Source organism: Trematomus bernacchii, unplaced genomic scaffold, assembly GCF_902827165.1.
Source record: "Trematomus bernacchii unplaced genomic scaffold, fTreBer1.1, whole genome shotgun sequence".
Taxonomy (NCBI): Eukaryota; Metazoa; Chordata; class Actinopteri; order Perciformes; family Nototheniidae; genus Trematomus; species Trematomus bernacchii.
The window spans coordinates 672,844-686,871 of NW_022987772.1; the positions used below are offsets into that span (position 1 = coordinate 672,844).

At 38.6% G+C, this 14,028-nt stretch overlaps 1 protein-coding gene across 1 annotated transcript; it reads right to left on the minus strand.

Annotated features, from left to right (window-relative positions):
• Nucleotides 1-829: 829 nt before the first annotated feature.
• On the minus strand, nt 830-8,068 carry LOC117497000. The gene is made up of 14 exons (XM_034148883.1): nt 7,952-8,068; nt 7,495-7,700; nt 7,198-7,335; nt 6,577-6,715; nt 6,233-6,485; nt 5,221-5,362; nt 4,952-5,095; nt 4,788-4,859; nt 4,403-4,461; nt 3,843-4,033; nt 2,977-3,377; nt 2,380-2,479; nt 1,951-2,149; nt 830-1,294 (listed from the first exon to the last, which is right to left on the minus strand). The coding sequence occupies exons 1-14, from the start codon at nt 8,066-8,068 to the stop codon at nt 1,158-1,160; spliced, it is 2,298 nt and encodes a 765-aa protein (XP_034004774.1). The 3' UTR covers nt 830-1,157.
• Nucleotides 8,069-14,028: the final 5,960 nt, after the last annotated feature.

Consider the following 14,028-nt stretch of genomic DNA (forward strand, 5'->3'; position numbering starts at 1 on the left):
GTTTAACTAAAGGTGTGCGGCTGCTGCTGTGAGGAAATATCAGCCTGAAATTACAATGAGCTTTAATCATGCCCTCATGCCCTCAAGAGGCATTTTGTTTAATTATTTTTGCTTAATTATTTGTCATTTTTCAAGCTACGAGATGTTTTCCTACGTTTGTCATGAAAAATTATGTCTCAGGAATGTAGGGTTTGGGAATTATGGCAGGTTTAAAAAATAATATGAAGGCAAATTTCAAGCTGTCCTACTCTCTAGCTGTGACATCACGCACTCTAGTTAATGTTAAAATCTGAAGAAGGCCTCTTTACCAAGGTCTGAACAATGTTTAATATCTCTAAAAGTAAGAATCAGATTTAAAAGTTGTGTTACACGAATAATGTCAGAAAGATGTGTAACATTTTAAAGTTGGAATGAGGTTTCTGAGTGAAAGTATGAAGGAACAGTTAGCAGTTGAAGTCGCATGAAGATTGTTCAAGTCTGAAGATTTTCTCCATTGACTTCAATGGTTAAAAATGTGATGAATTATGGGATATATCTCGGGAATTATGAAAGTTATGAATGAGAAAAGTAATAGCCATCGATTCCCATCGAGCTGAACGTTTTGATGTTTGAACGGACTTTCTGCGATGTGGAATGTGGGAGAAGAAGGCCGGCAAAATAACGGGTGGAATAATAAGAATAAAGAATTTCGTGCGTAGAAGAACAGATAGTTAGAATGCTGTTAACAGCATTCCCACTAAATAATGCCATTTGTATTATAATAAATAATCTATCCAAGATGTGTGTTTGGTGCAAGAGAGAAAGAGAAATAAATTGGACAAAAGCAAAAGAGATTTGAGAGAGTTTTTATTGATACATTAAGCCTAAATGAGTTAGGATAAGGAGGAACAATTACGTTTGACATGTACTATTAACATTAAGCATTATAATGATTGGATACACATATCAATCAAGTTTTAAATCATAACGGAGTACATGATAGAAGAATCACAAGCTACATAGGATTACACTGTAAACGGTGGTTAACACCACAATAAACACCACTTATAACCCATAAGGCACAAATGAAGACTCATTATCTGATAGCATTAAAAAACAAGAAGCTTAATGTAGTCAAATGCAACCGATAAAAAAATGGGTAGCAGATGGCGGCTTTCTTAGTTTTCAATAGAGGGCAACGGTTGGTATTTGACCTTTGATGCTCTGACTTTGTACAGGGCCACTGCACTGATCATACCAACGGCTGCAAGAAGACATCCAACGATGAAAACCAGGTTCAGATTCAGGGGGGTCGCTGGAGAGAAAGAGAAGCATTATTTGAATTTGACATTTCCAAAGACTAACTCCTCAGAGGACGTGGTCGAATTGTCTTATTAGTTCAGGAAGGTTTCTTACAGAGTGAAATGACCCGAGTTCCTAAGTGGCATCCATGATAACAGCTTTTTAAAATCTCGATCATAGGAAAGGAGCTTCAATGCTTGATATCTCCTTTAGGATACACTGGAAAATCCTGTCCCACAATACCTAAGGCCCATCACGTTTTTCACTAAGGTTAGAACCTAATCTGCTCATTCTCATATCAGTATCTAGTGTCTCTACTGGGACATGTCTCCATGCTTTAATATTCAAAAAGCTCTTTATTTTTCTCATACTGTCTGTGCTGCAGCACCTCTTTTCACCCTCTGTCTGAAACCAGAGCCCAGTCTGCTCTGATTGGTTAGCTGGCCGTCTCTGTTGTGATTAGTCAACCGCTTAGCGATGTCCCGCCCCTTAGCCTATCACATAGAATGTGTTGCAGCGCCAGCCAATATGAGCGCAAGTGTTACATAGTGATGTCACTATGTTCCAGTAGTCCCGTTAAGGAAAAGTGGTTAGGAAAAGACATAGGACCTAATTTTCACTTTTCAACCGTAGCCTCAAAGTAGGCAGGTGTTCTGAGGGAAAACGTACCTGGGCTCCCGGTGCTCTCCGCTGATCTCTTCAAACGCAGTGGACCCTGGGAAATGAAGTGCCTGGCGCTCTGAGTGATAGCCTCTCTCTTGCGGTGATGATGATGATGCCCAGCAAGGCGGGAGTTGATGCACCCCTGTGAGCACCTGGTGCCGCTGCTCCCTGCCTCACACATCAGCACTGAACAGCTGATGTACACCTGAACGCAATACAACACGCTGTCATTACATCAGCAGATATACAGACTTTTCTTCAAGTGGAGAAATAAAAGAGCTGAGGTTGGATCAAAGACAAAATATATTGACACGTTGTACTTTTACTTTAGTAAAAATGTCAGACTACATGCAACAGAGTATTCCTACACTGTGGTATTAATTATTTGTATTAAGTAAAAGATAAGAGAGTATAGCCACATATGAAATTCTTCACCTGGTCGTGCAAGCCGATGAACTGGAAGGCCTCCATGCTGAACCTGAACTGTCTCGGGTTGGCCCTCGGATGCACCTGAACCGTTTGGTCCAAATTACACCTAACAACAAAAATAAAAGTTAAGAAATATTGCTGTGAGTCCATGCCTCACAATTGGTAATTGCTAAAATTGGTAATCTAATGCTAATTTAGATACATTAAAAGGAAATCAATTCAGACACCAATAGCCACATTTGGTGTAATGTATTTTTGGAAGCCTTTTTCAAAAGATTTGAAACATAGTCGTTTTTTTCTTTTTTCGTTCTTTTGTTTTTTACAAAAGTGTGTACCTGATGGAGGACTGCAGATGGAAATGAGTTAAAAGCAAGCATAAATGTTCTCTTTTTGAGATTAGTGTATTTGTATTTATGGTCCTTGTTCAATAAAGACTATAATAATAATAATTGTTTTGCCTGATTAAATCCCATATTAATCCAATGCCTGAAAACATCTCATTGCCACCTACGGGCAGTTTAGTTACAAACCTCTGACATAGCACATCTTTCCCAATGCATAGTTATGTCCCCTGTTGCCACTAGATGGCGTGCTCATGCCTACCCATTCTCGATGATGGAGTATGTTGGCCAGTAGTTGGGGGTGTCATATGGCGCCGCGCTGCAGGACTCCACAAACAGCTGGGTGTTGTTGACGGTAGATTTGGCCTCTATCTGCATGTAGATCCTGTTCTTCACATCGTACTCCAGAGGGTACAGCCCTGGATCAATCATTTGTCTATATCGGATGTCTGGGTAGAACTCAAACTCGTAGGTGAACTTTCCAAAGCCTTTATCCCACACCACCACATTCCTCCTGTGTGCTGTGAAGCCCTGCGTCACGTTCCCACGTTTGGGGTACTGGCAGTAGAACTGGACCTCCAGCAGGTGGTTCCTGGTGATCAGGTCGTGTACGTTGTCCACCGTGGTGATTTCATTTTTGAAAACCAGGTTTTCCTCATCTTCCTGCAGAGTTAAAGGGGACATATTGTGTTCACGTTCATATGTGTATTTGGGGTTTCTACTAGAACCTGTTTACATGCTTTAATGTCTAAAACATTGTAATTTTACTTATACTGACGACTATTTTATAAGACCCAGTCCCCGAAAAAATGTGCTGCAGGTGACACAGGAGGTTGTACCGAAACCGTCCGAAACACTGTAAAAACTGTTACTTTGGTAAAACTTGAAAAAATGAGGCAACAGTTTCAAGCAATTTTATGAGTTGTTGTGAACTTTTGCATTTCTTTTGTTGGTTAAACTGACTTTTGTAGTTTGCCTGAATGTGTTTCTTTCCTAGGCAGGTTGGATGGCACCCCTGATACCCAAATGTGTCTGCACAAGCACTAATAACTGAGTTTTTCATTCTCCTAATAAAATGTAGTTTAGAGAAAAAACCGGCAGGTGATGAAACAGATGCTCTATTGTTACCTCGATCTGAGTGCCGCAGGCGTTGAGGGGTACGATGGCGACGATGTGCGTGCTGTTGGAGTTTGTGTGCAGGTCGCAGGCCGTGTTGCTGGGGTCATTGAGGCGTAAATGATCCTCATGAAGTCCAGGGAGAGAAGATCTGTTAACCTCTACCGTCATTGAGGACTCATGGCAGGTCACATGGGATTCAACTAGAGCAAGAGATAAATAGTTTACAAAATAAATACACATTACACTAATGGTTCTAGTCTACAGGTGGCAGTAACGCTCCAGAACAGACAAGAAGAAGACTGCAAAGCTAGTTAACAAAGATTTATATTGACTTGTTTGCTCCTTAAATATTGTTTCACCAAAAAGAAAGAAAGTTTTCAGTTCATATAAATTCAGGACATGGGTGGTGTTTTTCGCCTACAGTAATGGGTTTGATTTGATCAAACACAACGGCCTTGCAAAAGTCCATGAAGCCACTAATGGAATTTAACATTTTGGTTATAATATAAACGCCTTTCCAGTTGTAGTTCTACTATAAAATGTTGACGTTAAACAAAAATTGTTCTTACTTAGTCTTTTACCGATGTTCACCAGAACGCACCTCATCTCCGACTGATAGATGCCGGGCCTGAAAAGAATCAGTGACCAAAGATTTATTTTGAATCATTTTTTTTTTAAGGAGTAATGCCTGTTACTCATTCAGTAAGGCATAAATGTCTTATCAAACCATCACAGGTGTTTGAATTGTAGGTAACTTTAACCTCATACTCACTAAAATCAATATGTAGACGATTTATTTGTTTATGTCAATGTCTCTGGCAGAAGCAATCATCAATTGGGATTTCTAACTTTTAAACACATTTGCATCTGACTTCTGTATTCTTTCAATCTTAATATGTTTCTTAGTCGTTCATAGCTTTTTAAGATTTTGAAAAAGATCAAACTGTTACTTACTCTGGAGATTGGGTGACGTGGTAATGGTAACCGTAATAAATGGTGGTTTGAGGGGGGAGAGTAGAGGCGGGACTGTAAAATGTGTGAAAAGTGAAATCAGTATTACACACACACACATGCACACTAATTGTATCAAATAGAAAATAACTGTAAGGCTCACTCACTCATTTACTGATTCAACAGCAAAGCAGATTGGGTAATGATCCCCCATATCATCAGGGCCAGGCGTCCACCTAATGACAAAGTCTCCATGTGTGCTTCTGTGCTTGGTGATATTCAGTGGCCCACTGATGATGATATCATGTAGTCTGTGTGAAAACAAAAGAAAGAAACCAGATATTTCCTCCTTATCGCTGAAGTTTTCTCACTAGCAGAAATTATGATAATGTTCTGACGCCACAAGGCAATACTCATCACGTTGATTCTCACTTACGTTGCATGTGAAGCTTTTGCTCGTACTCTGATCTCCACTTCTTTGTTGACCTCAGCATTGATGTGTTGTCCATTTTCAGGTGTTGGGTGCACAAACTTTGGCAAGTAGAGTCCATCAACACACGAGGGAGCAGGTGGGTCCACTGCAGTTAAAAAGTGCAATAGTTCTTTTGGAGTTCTTGATCAGTTCTTAAAACCACTTTGTCATTGTCTATGTCTCAAAACATTAAAGCTGTGTCACAGCAGATTATATTCATTAGCTGTCAAAGGCAAAATATCTACAGGTTAGGGTTTTGAAGAGGGAAATACAAAAATTGCTATGTTACAATTACGGCTTTTCCACTAGTTTGTGCGGATTGTTGCAGAACGCTGTGAGGCCGTATTATCGCTGACATTTTACCGCACCCCCATTCATTTTCAAATGAAGCCCATCTTCAAAACCATAATTGTTAGTTCCTTGATTATGGCCTCTTGTTAAGGCACCGACACATAGACAACATGTTGAAAATTATTTCTAAAAATAAGAAATTCCACCGATGGCGCTATAGACCACTTGGAAAAAAATCTAAAACGACTGTTTCAAAATACGGCTTTGTAATTAAAAAACATTTTAAAAATCCAACAATCCTGGTATTTTTCCCCTTTTATAAATGTCACAACCCTAATCCCTAACATTCCTAATTGTTGACCTGAAAGAGCCGGTCTTGTACATTTGCAGAAATCTAAGGAAAATTGCAAATCCATAATTGTGAGTCATCCTCACCTAAGGGTTAGGGTTAGGGTTTTCAGAACAACTAAAATGTCTCTATGCAGGTGTAGAAAATGTACTTACTTATTATGCTAAATAATGTATTTAGAACCAAAATGTAGTACAAAAAATAAGACGTTGCACATTAAGTTGTCACGAGAGCTGCAAGAGGTGCATGATATTCTACACCCATTGAAGGCAGTGCAGCAACAGCTTTTCTGTAAGTATGGATTTACTAATTGAGGACAAGTAAAACCTGACTCACCAAGAAAGGAGAATTGCAAAGGCAGTTTACTGAGAGGGGTGTTCTGACGTGTAGTTATTGCTGAAGTCCTTGTGTGGTGTACATGGTTCAATGCTCGTTTATGCCTCATGGGAATCAGTGGAGCCTTGTAGGATTGGGTTCCATCGGTGTAGGACAGAGAGATGGGCCTTTGCGGGAAGTCCTCCACCACCAACTCAAATCCAAAAACACTTGGGTTGACGGTGGCATCGTTGTAACGTAAGGAGCAGGAACCCTAACAATGTAAACATTCAGACATTTAGTGAGGCAAAGGCTCAGTCGGGAATTGGAAAATACAGAAGGAAATAGATTTTTAATTTACAAACCTGATCCAAGACAAAGCCTGAAGGTTGGTTACATCCGCTGCACTCTATATTTCTGATATTTCCATATCTGCAGCGAACTGTGTCGCCATCAGCGTCGAAGGACATCAGCTTGTAGGTCCGTGGGCAGTTCTGGGGAACTCTTGAAAGGACACATTAACAAGAGTGAGGAACACTGTTCTGCCCATAAAACCCAAAAGGATTAAATAATCAGAGTTATAACTGCACATGTGAGATAGTAGAGTAAGCACGGCCACAGTGACTTATTTTAGGGTGGCGCCAAACACACCCTCAAATAATTTAAATTAAATTGATCCTTATATGCATATTACACACCCATTTCAAAGAATAAACACAACGCGAGTTGACCTTTTTTTAATGACTATAATTTCATTCAAATGAAAGGAAGCAGTAGACACAGTTATTACATAGAGGCAATTGTAAAGCAATCATCTAACAACTGTTTTGGGAAAGAGGTTTCAGCCGAGGGTAAGGCAGAACTGTAAAGGTTAACACACATTTTGTCACTTTACTTTGTGAGTGCAGAGCAGAAACTGTCTGCAGGACTGCACCTTCATGATACAGAGCGATTTAATCAAACAACAAAATAAAGAAGGAGCTTACCGTAGGAAAGGTAGAATGGCAATGTCTGGGGATCTGTTTGGTTTGCCAGTGTCAGATCTTGATCCCAAATCTACTTGAGTTTGAAATCTCCAACCTGAAACCCCGTTACGTGTTCGGATCCAACAACAGCTACTTGCCCTGTTAGGTGTGGAAACAAATACTGCATTATACAGATGCTTGTTTTTATTTATTATTATAGGATAAGCATCAAAACAACAAATACAAGTGTTTCCAATGCAATTCTGGAGACTCCACAAATATAACATTAGCAGGATTTGAGTCAGAGAAAAAGCTCACCTCAGCTGAAAAGGTTTGTCAGTTGGGACTTTTCTTTGTTGAACTGTTTCTGTTTCACACCATTGTCTGTTGCTTTGCGGTGCATTGGTGCTCCTGTCAATTGTGCCTCTCTGTTGATTAGTGACTAAGCCACAGTTGCCAGTGCTACATCTGTGGTTCTGGGAGGACCGACACCCATCATAGGTCGCCCTGTTGCGAAAGTCCACCTTTGAAAAAAATTAAAATAATAATATTAATGCATATTTGTATCGCTATTTCCAATGTATTTTGTGCTTTGACATATACCAATCAAGGTAACAAGCTAGACAACACAGTTAAAAGAAAACATTGAGGTAAACTATATTTAATGTATGGCAACATTTTTAACAGAAGTGAGTGTAAAAATAACAACGGCATAAATATGAATAAATTAGTTAATTATAAACTGATGCAAAGGTTTAAAAGTAGTTTCTCTCACCCTAAATGATCCATCAGGGTTTCTTCCTTTGTAGCTATAGGTCACGGTTCCCCCGTAGTGATGTGCTGCAGACGCCAGTGAGACCAGCTGAAGCAGGAGCAGCAGAGCGGCAGCCATCTTTTCCCGAATTCACCTCTGTCTCCAAGTATCTGCTGCTCCCATCCACCTGCAGCATCCTTTTATACACACCTGGCCATGGTTCCTCCTGCCAAGTTATCACCTTCATCTATTGAATCAGACCAGCTGCATAACTGGTTCCACAACATTTCAATGTAAATGCTTTAAATTGTAATGTCACCCATAACCCAGAGTGACTGAGTTCAGATCTGTCTTCCCGTAAGTGTGAGCCCCGCTGAATACTTTTGCTTTATTGTCACATTCTTGTCACATGTTAAGTTCTTGGAAGCCGGTCATGCTAGAGTGAAGACAATGCAGCTCTGGTCTGATGTTGATCTGCAGATGAGAGATTAACATTTAAACAATTAAATATTTGAACTCAAGCTTTACTTATACTCAAAGTCAAAGTCAACTTTAATATAAATCTTTCAGTTTGTGTGTACAGACAGAGAGTCGAAATGACGTTTCCAACAATCCCGAATACAAAAATACAATTATACAATATACTGCAGTCAGGTACTGAAAAATATATATTTAGGATCTGTATCAACGGCTGCAGGTTTGCAGATGTATCACAGGTATTTTTTGGGTGGGTTTTCCCTTTCCTGGAGTGAGTTCTAGGTCTTTGTGCATGTGAATGGTCTGCAAAAGGTTAATCCCTGTATTTTATAGCACATTTCAACAATTTGAAAGCAATTCTAATTATTTTACAACAAAAAAAACATTAAAATTAAGTGACATTTAAATACATTTAAAAAAAAGTCATTTTAAATGTCAAGATAATTACTTATAAATAAAAAAAGCTAAAATGGAATAAGACAAATACAAGAATTAAAGATACAGTTCAATGTATGATATGAACACTTATTTGATTAAATCGAAAGCAGTGCAAAAAGCACAAGTATTCAAATTTAAAAGAGTTGATTCGGACCTACAATTTAGATATCAATATTAATCAAAATAAATTGAAAAATTATAATAGTAAGATCAAATAAATGTACAATAATTTGAGTAAATATACAGAATAATTTAAATCATTGTTATAATACAATCATGTGATGTGTGCAGTCACATGCATGTCACAGTGGTAGGAGAAGGGTAATGAAACAACTTTTATCAAAGTCTTTATTCACACCCAAGAGAGGCATCTTTTTCAGGAAAAAAACACAAGACCGGAGAAAGAAGAACGAGGAAGGGAGAGAAAGAGCTTTAAATGTTTTGCCCTCATACTTTTTTACTTTGATTTCTTCTTTCTCAAACGTGTGACAGGCGGGTATGTCCCAGAAGCATTTAAATAAAACATAAATGAAAACCAGTCTTCAGAAACAACAATGGCAGCTTTCACAGTGTGCGACTGATTCACGTGACATCAGAAAAAACAAATCTGTGGTTGACTGAACGGTACCATTTTTAAAACTGTTGAATTCATCCTCCTTGAGTTTCTTTCTACCAAGAACTTAGAGAAACAACCTGCTCTATTCGGCTCATATGATCTGCACCCTATGTAGCTACTTTGTACTTGCAATTGCACACTGACTTTTATATATATTTGAAATAAAAATAACAATACAACTTTGTACATAATGTAAAAAAAGCTAACCCTATTCTATCTATGGTTGATATTTTATAATATACACTGAAAAACACTGAAATGTTGTCTTAAATTAAATGTATTATGTCAATAGACTTCACATAATTGTATTAGGTTAGATCAGGGATGGGCAACTTGGATGGTGGTGGGGGCCACATAATTTATGTACTGGCCACCAGGGGGCCGCAGATTAATTTGGAACACACACACGCACGCACACACGCACGCACGCACACACACACACACACACACACACACACACACACACACACACACACACACACACACACACACACACACACACACACACACACACACACACACACACACACACACACAAATTCCATGTATTGTATGTAATTATTAACAGATATACTAAGTCTGACATCTTCATTGACATTTTACAATCTTTCAGGGAACATCTTCTAATAAGCTCACTAAACAAATATCAGTTCACTGAAATGTTATTTAATATTTACAAGTGGCATGTTTGTATTGAACAGGTTATTTAACAGTGGAATAAAACTATTTTAAACTATTGGAAAGTGCGGGAAATGTGTGTGCATTGAGATTAACCATTAAGATGACATAAACATGAAGTCATGAACACTAACCCAGACATTAGTTGTCTAACTTGAACTTGGCTAAGACACTTGTAGCCTGTCTCTGCATTCCCCTTATTCCACAATAAGGGGAATGTCAGACACCTGTCAACACGCACTCTGCTGTTCCTCAGTGCCGCTCCCCCTCCCTCCCGCTGAAATTATGAATGAAAAGCATATAGTAATCATAAATAACACGGCAGGGTCCGTGACAGTTTGTTTTCATCTGATTTCAAACAAACAAAGTCTTGATTTTTAGAATATTAAACTTGTTTCGCCAAATTCAGATGATAAATACAACTTTTAAGCTTGTAAAGGCATAATTACAAGCGGTAACTTAACGTCACAGCAGGCATAACAACAGCCGGTGTTTCTTGTGAGTGTTTCCCCGGGAAACAAACACAATACACACAATCGCGTCACAGATTATTTCGCGGTATTTGGCTGCCGAACGAAATCATGTACGCAGCTCGCGACTTAACTAGGTATCAGTACTACAAGTGAAGAAATATTTTTTTTTTATTAATTACGTTATTTATAAATTAATCATTTATCGCCACCAATTGCCCATCCCTGGGTTAGATGAAAGCATTAATATTAAGTTGAAATTTGTTCAACTTCATTGTATTACTTGCTTTCAACTAACCTAATACAGGTGTGTGAAATCTGTTGACATAATACATTTCATTAAAGTCATTGTTTCCGTTTTTTCAGTGTAATCAGGATGTGGCGGTAGTATAGAGAATCACTTGACTTTAGCTTGTTCTGCATCTTACATTCTCCTCTACTAGGAAATAAAGGCAATTGCTTTTACATTTTAACATATGACACTATGTAAAAAGCGTGAAATAGAAATAGTTTCACCTGCCTTCTCTTGTGTTTCTTGTGAATGCAAAGTTTCAATGAAAATTCATCTGTTCAGTCTGTGTCATCCACTGTGTGAGAATATACAGAGGTTCAAAATGATTTATACGCCATGATCAGAATAAAATAAAATCCAATGCTAACATTGCATTGCACTACATTAGGAGAAATGCTGCAGTTTAAAAAATGATGCATATATACAATCACAAATGTGCCAAAACACATGCAAATGATGAAACATCTCCACCAACTTGACTACAGACGTGCAGCATTTAGAATACATTCTACAAGCGCTGCACAAACGATATTCTGCAAGATGCTCAAAACACAACAGAAACCAGTAGAATCGATGATAAAAAAAGACGCACTCAAGTGGGACCAGTTATTTTAACAATGTGTTCACATGACTCATTCTGATATTATTGCAGATCTGCTGTAAGCTAGCTAGCTAACGTAGCTAACCTAGTCATTTCAGATATACTGACAAACACTTACAGTTATGAGACAGACTAACTCTGCAACAGAGACAATTGTTCAGCTTTATCATCCTGAACGTGACCAAGCTGTCCCAGCTGTGTGCGTCACTCTTTAGTGTCCCCTGGTCTCCCAGCTGTGTGCGTCACTCTTTAGTGTCCCCTGGTCTCCCAGCTGTGTGCGTCACTCTTTAGTGTCTCCGGGTGTTTCTCAATGTCGAGGACACTTCCTTGGTAGGACATGTCTTCCGAGTCAGGTCCTTCAGAGGCTAGGCAAGAATCCTTCCTGGCATTCGGAGAACGAAGAATGGAACAGGCTAGCAAGTGTGCAGGTGTGCGTCATATGCAAGGCCCCGCCTTAAATTGAGCTTGATTTGTTTGAAGACTCATAACTGATCTGCGAAGATCGAAGATGTACTTGAGTAACTGTATTTTGTAAAAGGATCATCTCTCCAGGACAGAACCACTAAACTAACATAACACGTTATCCTTCTGTTTGCAGCCTTGAAAAGTCCTGGAGGATAAGCTGCCATAAGAAAATCATAAAATCACCATCAACAATCAATAATAAAATGTGTATTCATATATCATACTTGATACCTTTTTTACACATCTTGGTGCACATTGTAGCATAAACCACAAATATCAACAAAAGAGGCAAAGTCAAAACAAGGTTAATTTTAATTATTTATTAATGTGCAAAACAATCTAAGGTCTCATTCAAACCTAATAGTCTGCTTCTCTGGTGCCCACCAGACGACAGTTTGTTCCATTGTTTCATTTTTCAGAAGGTTCGGTTTGCGTTCACACGGGCAAAACTCAAACGGACTATACACTTTAAACACAAGTCATGTGCACATTTACTACGCCACTGAACATACTTACATTTAAATGTGTACTGCCTGGATACAGCCATTTTCCGCCAAAGATTTTGGAAATTGGTCCATGCGCAAAGCATTATGGGGCTTTTAAGACCGCGGAGGATACATATGAGCAGCCTCGAAATATCCCGCAACGAAGGACTCAGTCCTCGGTAGAATTCCAAGGATCCTGTACATTGGAACAGTCCTTTGGCGGGATTCGTTAACGTAGCATCCTGGAAATATTGGCTCTGAAGGATCCTTCCTTGACATTGAGAAACACCCCCCTGGTCTCCCAGCTGTGTGCGTCACTCTTTAGTGTCCCCTGTATTTTCTGGCATACTCAGCTTTTTTCTCAACATTATTTTCAATTTCATAAAAGTTATTCTAATAATGCTTTATTTTCTCCTAGTTTACAAATGTATTCCTCTTACTGCGTCTTAGTATGCACCATTGTACAGCAAAGCAAATTCCTTGTACCTGTTTGGAAATAAACCTAACTAGCTAGGGTTAGGGTTAGAATATAATATAATATAATCCTTTATTGTCATTAGGTACAATGAGATGAGTAGAGCTACTCCTTTGTTTAAGGTGCCATCAAACATACAGAAAAACAAACAAGAGATGTACACCATTACATACATAACATAACATACAACATAAAAAGCATTCATACTTCAATATGCAAATAAAGTTAAAGTGCAGGAATATATCGGTTAAAGCTAAATTAGGGTTAGGCACCCCTTTCTTGGATTGTACGGGTAGTCTGACTGCTGATTAAGACAATAGACTGGAGTGCTTTATAAGTTCAGTCCATTTACCATTTGAACTTGCATCTAATTCTAAGAACATAAACTAGATACTTTCACTGGTTTAAGATACATTCTTTCAGAGGAAATATTATGTTTTCTTTTCAGTTCCTTATTTGTATTTTGTGCCTCTACTGTGACATGTTTACACACTGTAAATGTTCAAGTGTGCGGGAGAGAAACTTCTGGAGGGAACTCAGGGATTTTAGCCTTTGCACAATGCACAGAAACCTATAAAACATACAGGAAAGGGAAAACCCCAAAACATAATAGAGCCTCTTTTTATTAAAACATATGTTAGTGATTGTTCTCATGGGCAGAGCTTTGGCATGGTGCTTTGTTAGTCATCTCCTCAGCATGCAGAATATTTTTTTAATTAAGCTAGAAGAAACATTTACTTTGCCCCTCCTCCTCTGCACCTGCTGGCTTCCTGTCAGCGGATTACCATTCATCATACATGACATGAAAGTGTCAAGGGGAACAATAGCTCTTCCAGTAAGTGCTAAGGCATGACATTATTTTTCTCTTAAAGGACAATTGAGAATGAGCTGTACCCGCTCATTAAAAGAGCAGATAATAATGATGCATTGAAATTAAAGGTTGAACATTTCCCTCATGTATTTAACACAAGTATGACATTTACTTTTTTAACTACAAGCTTGTTTTGGATTAATGACATTTCAGCATAAATTCTTCCCGTAAACAATGTGACGTAACAGTTGAAGCACTTATGCAGCCAGTCGTGTAAAAGTAGATTTACT

What these genes read in the sequence shown, in the direction of transcription:
- LOC117497000 (XM_034148883.1), bottom strand. Translation starts at nt 8,068, where the DNA reads ATGGCTGCCGCTCTGCTGCTCCTGCTTCAGCTGGTCTCACTGGCGTCT. An exon ending in GCCATTCTACCTTTCCTACG is followed by an intron (nt 6,716 to 7,197) that starts GTAAGCTCCTTC and finishes TGTCCTTTCAAG; the next exon opens with AGTTCCCCAGAACTGCCCAC. An exon ending in GCTGTTGAATCAGTAAATGA is followed by an intron (nt 4,860 to 4,951) that starts GTGAGTGAGCCT and finishes CACATTTTACAG; the next exon opens with TCCCGCCTCTACTCTCCCCC.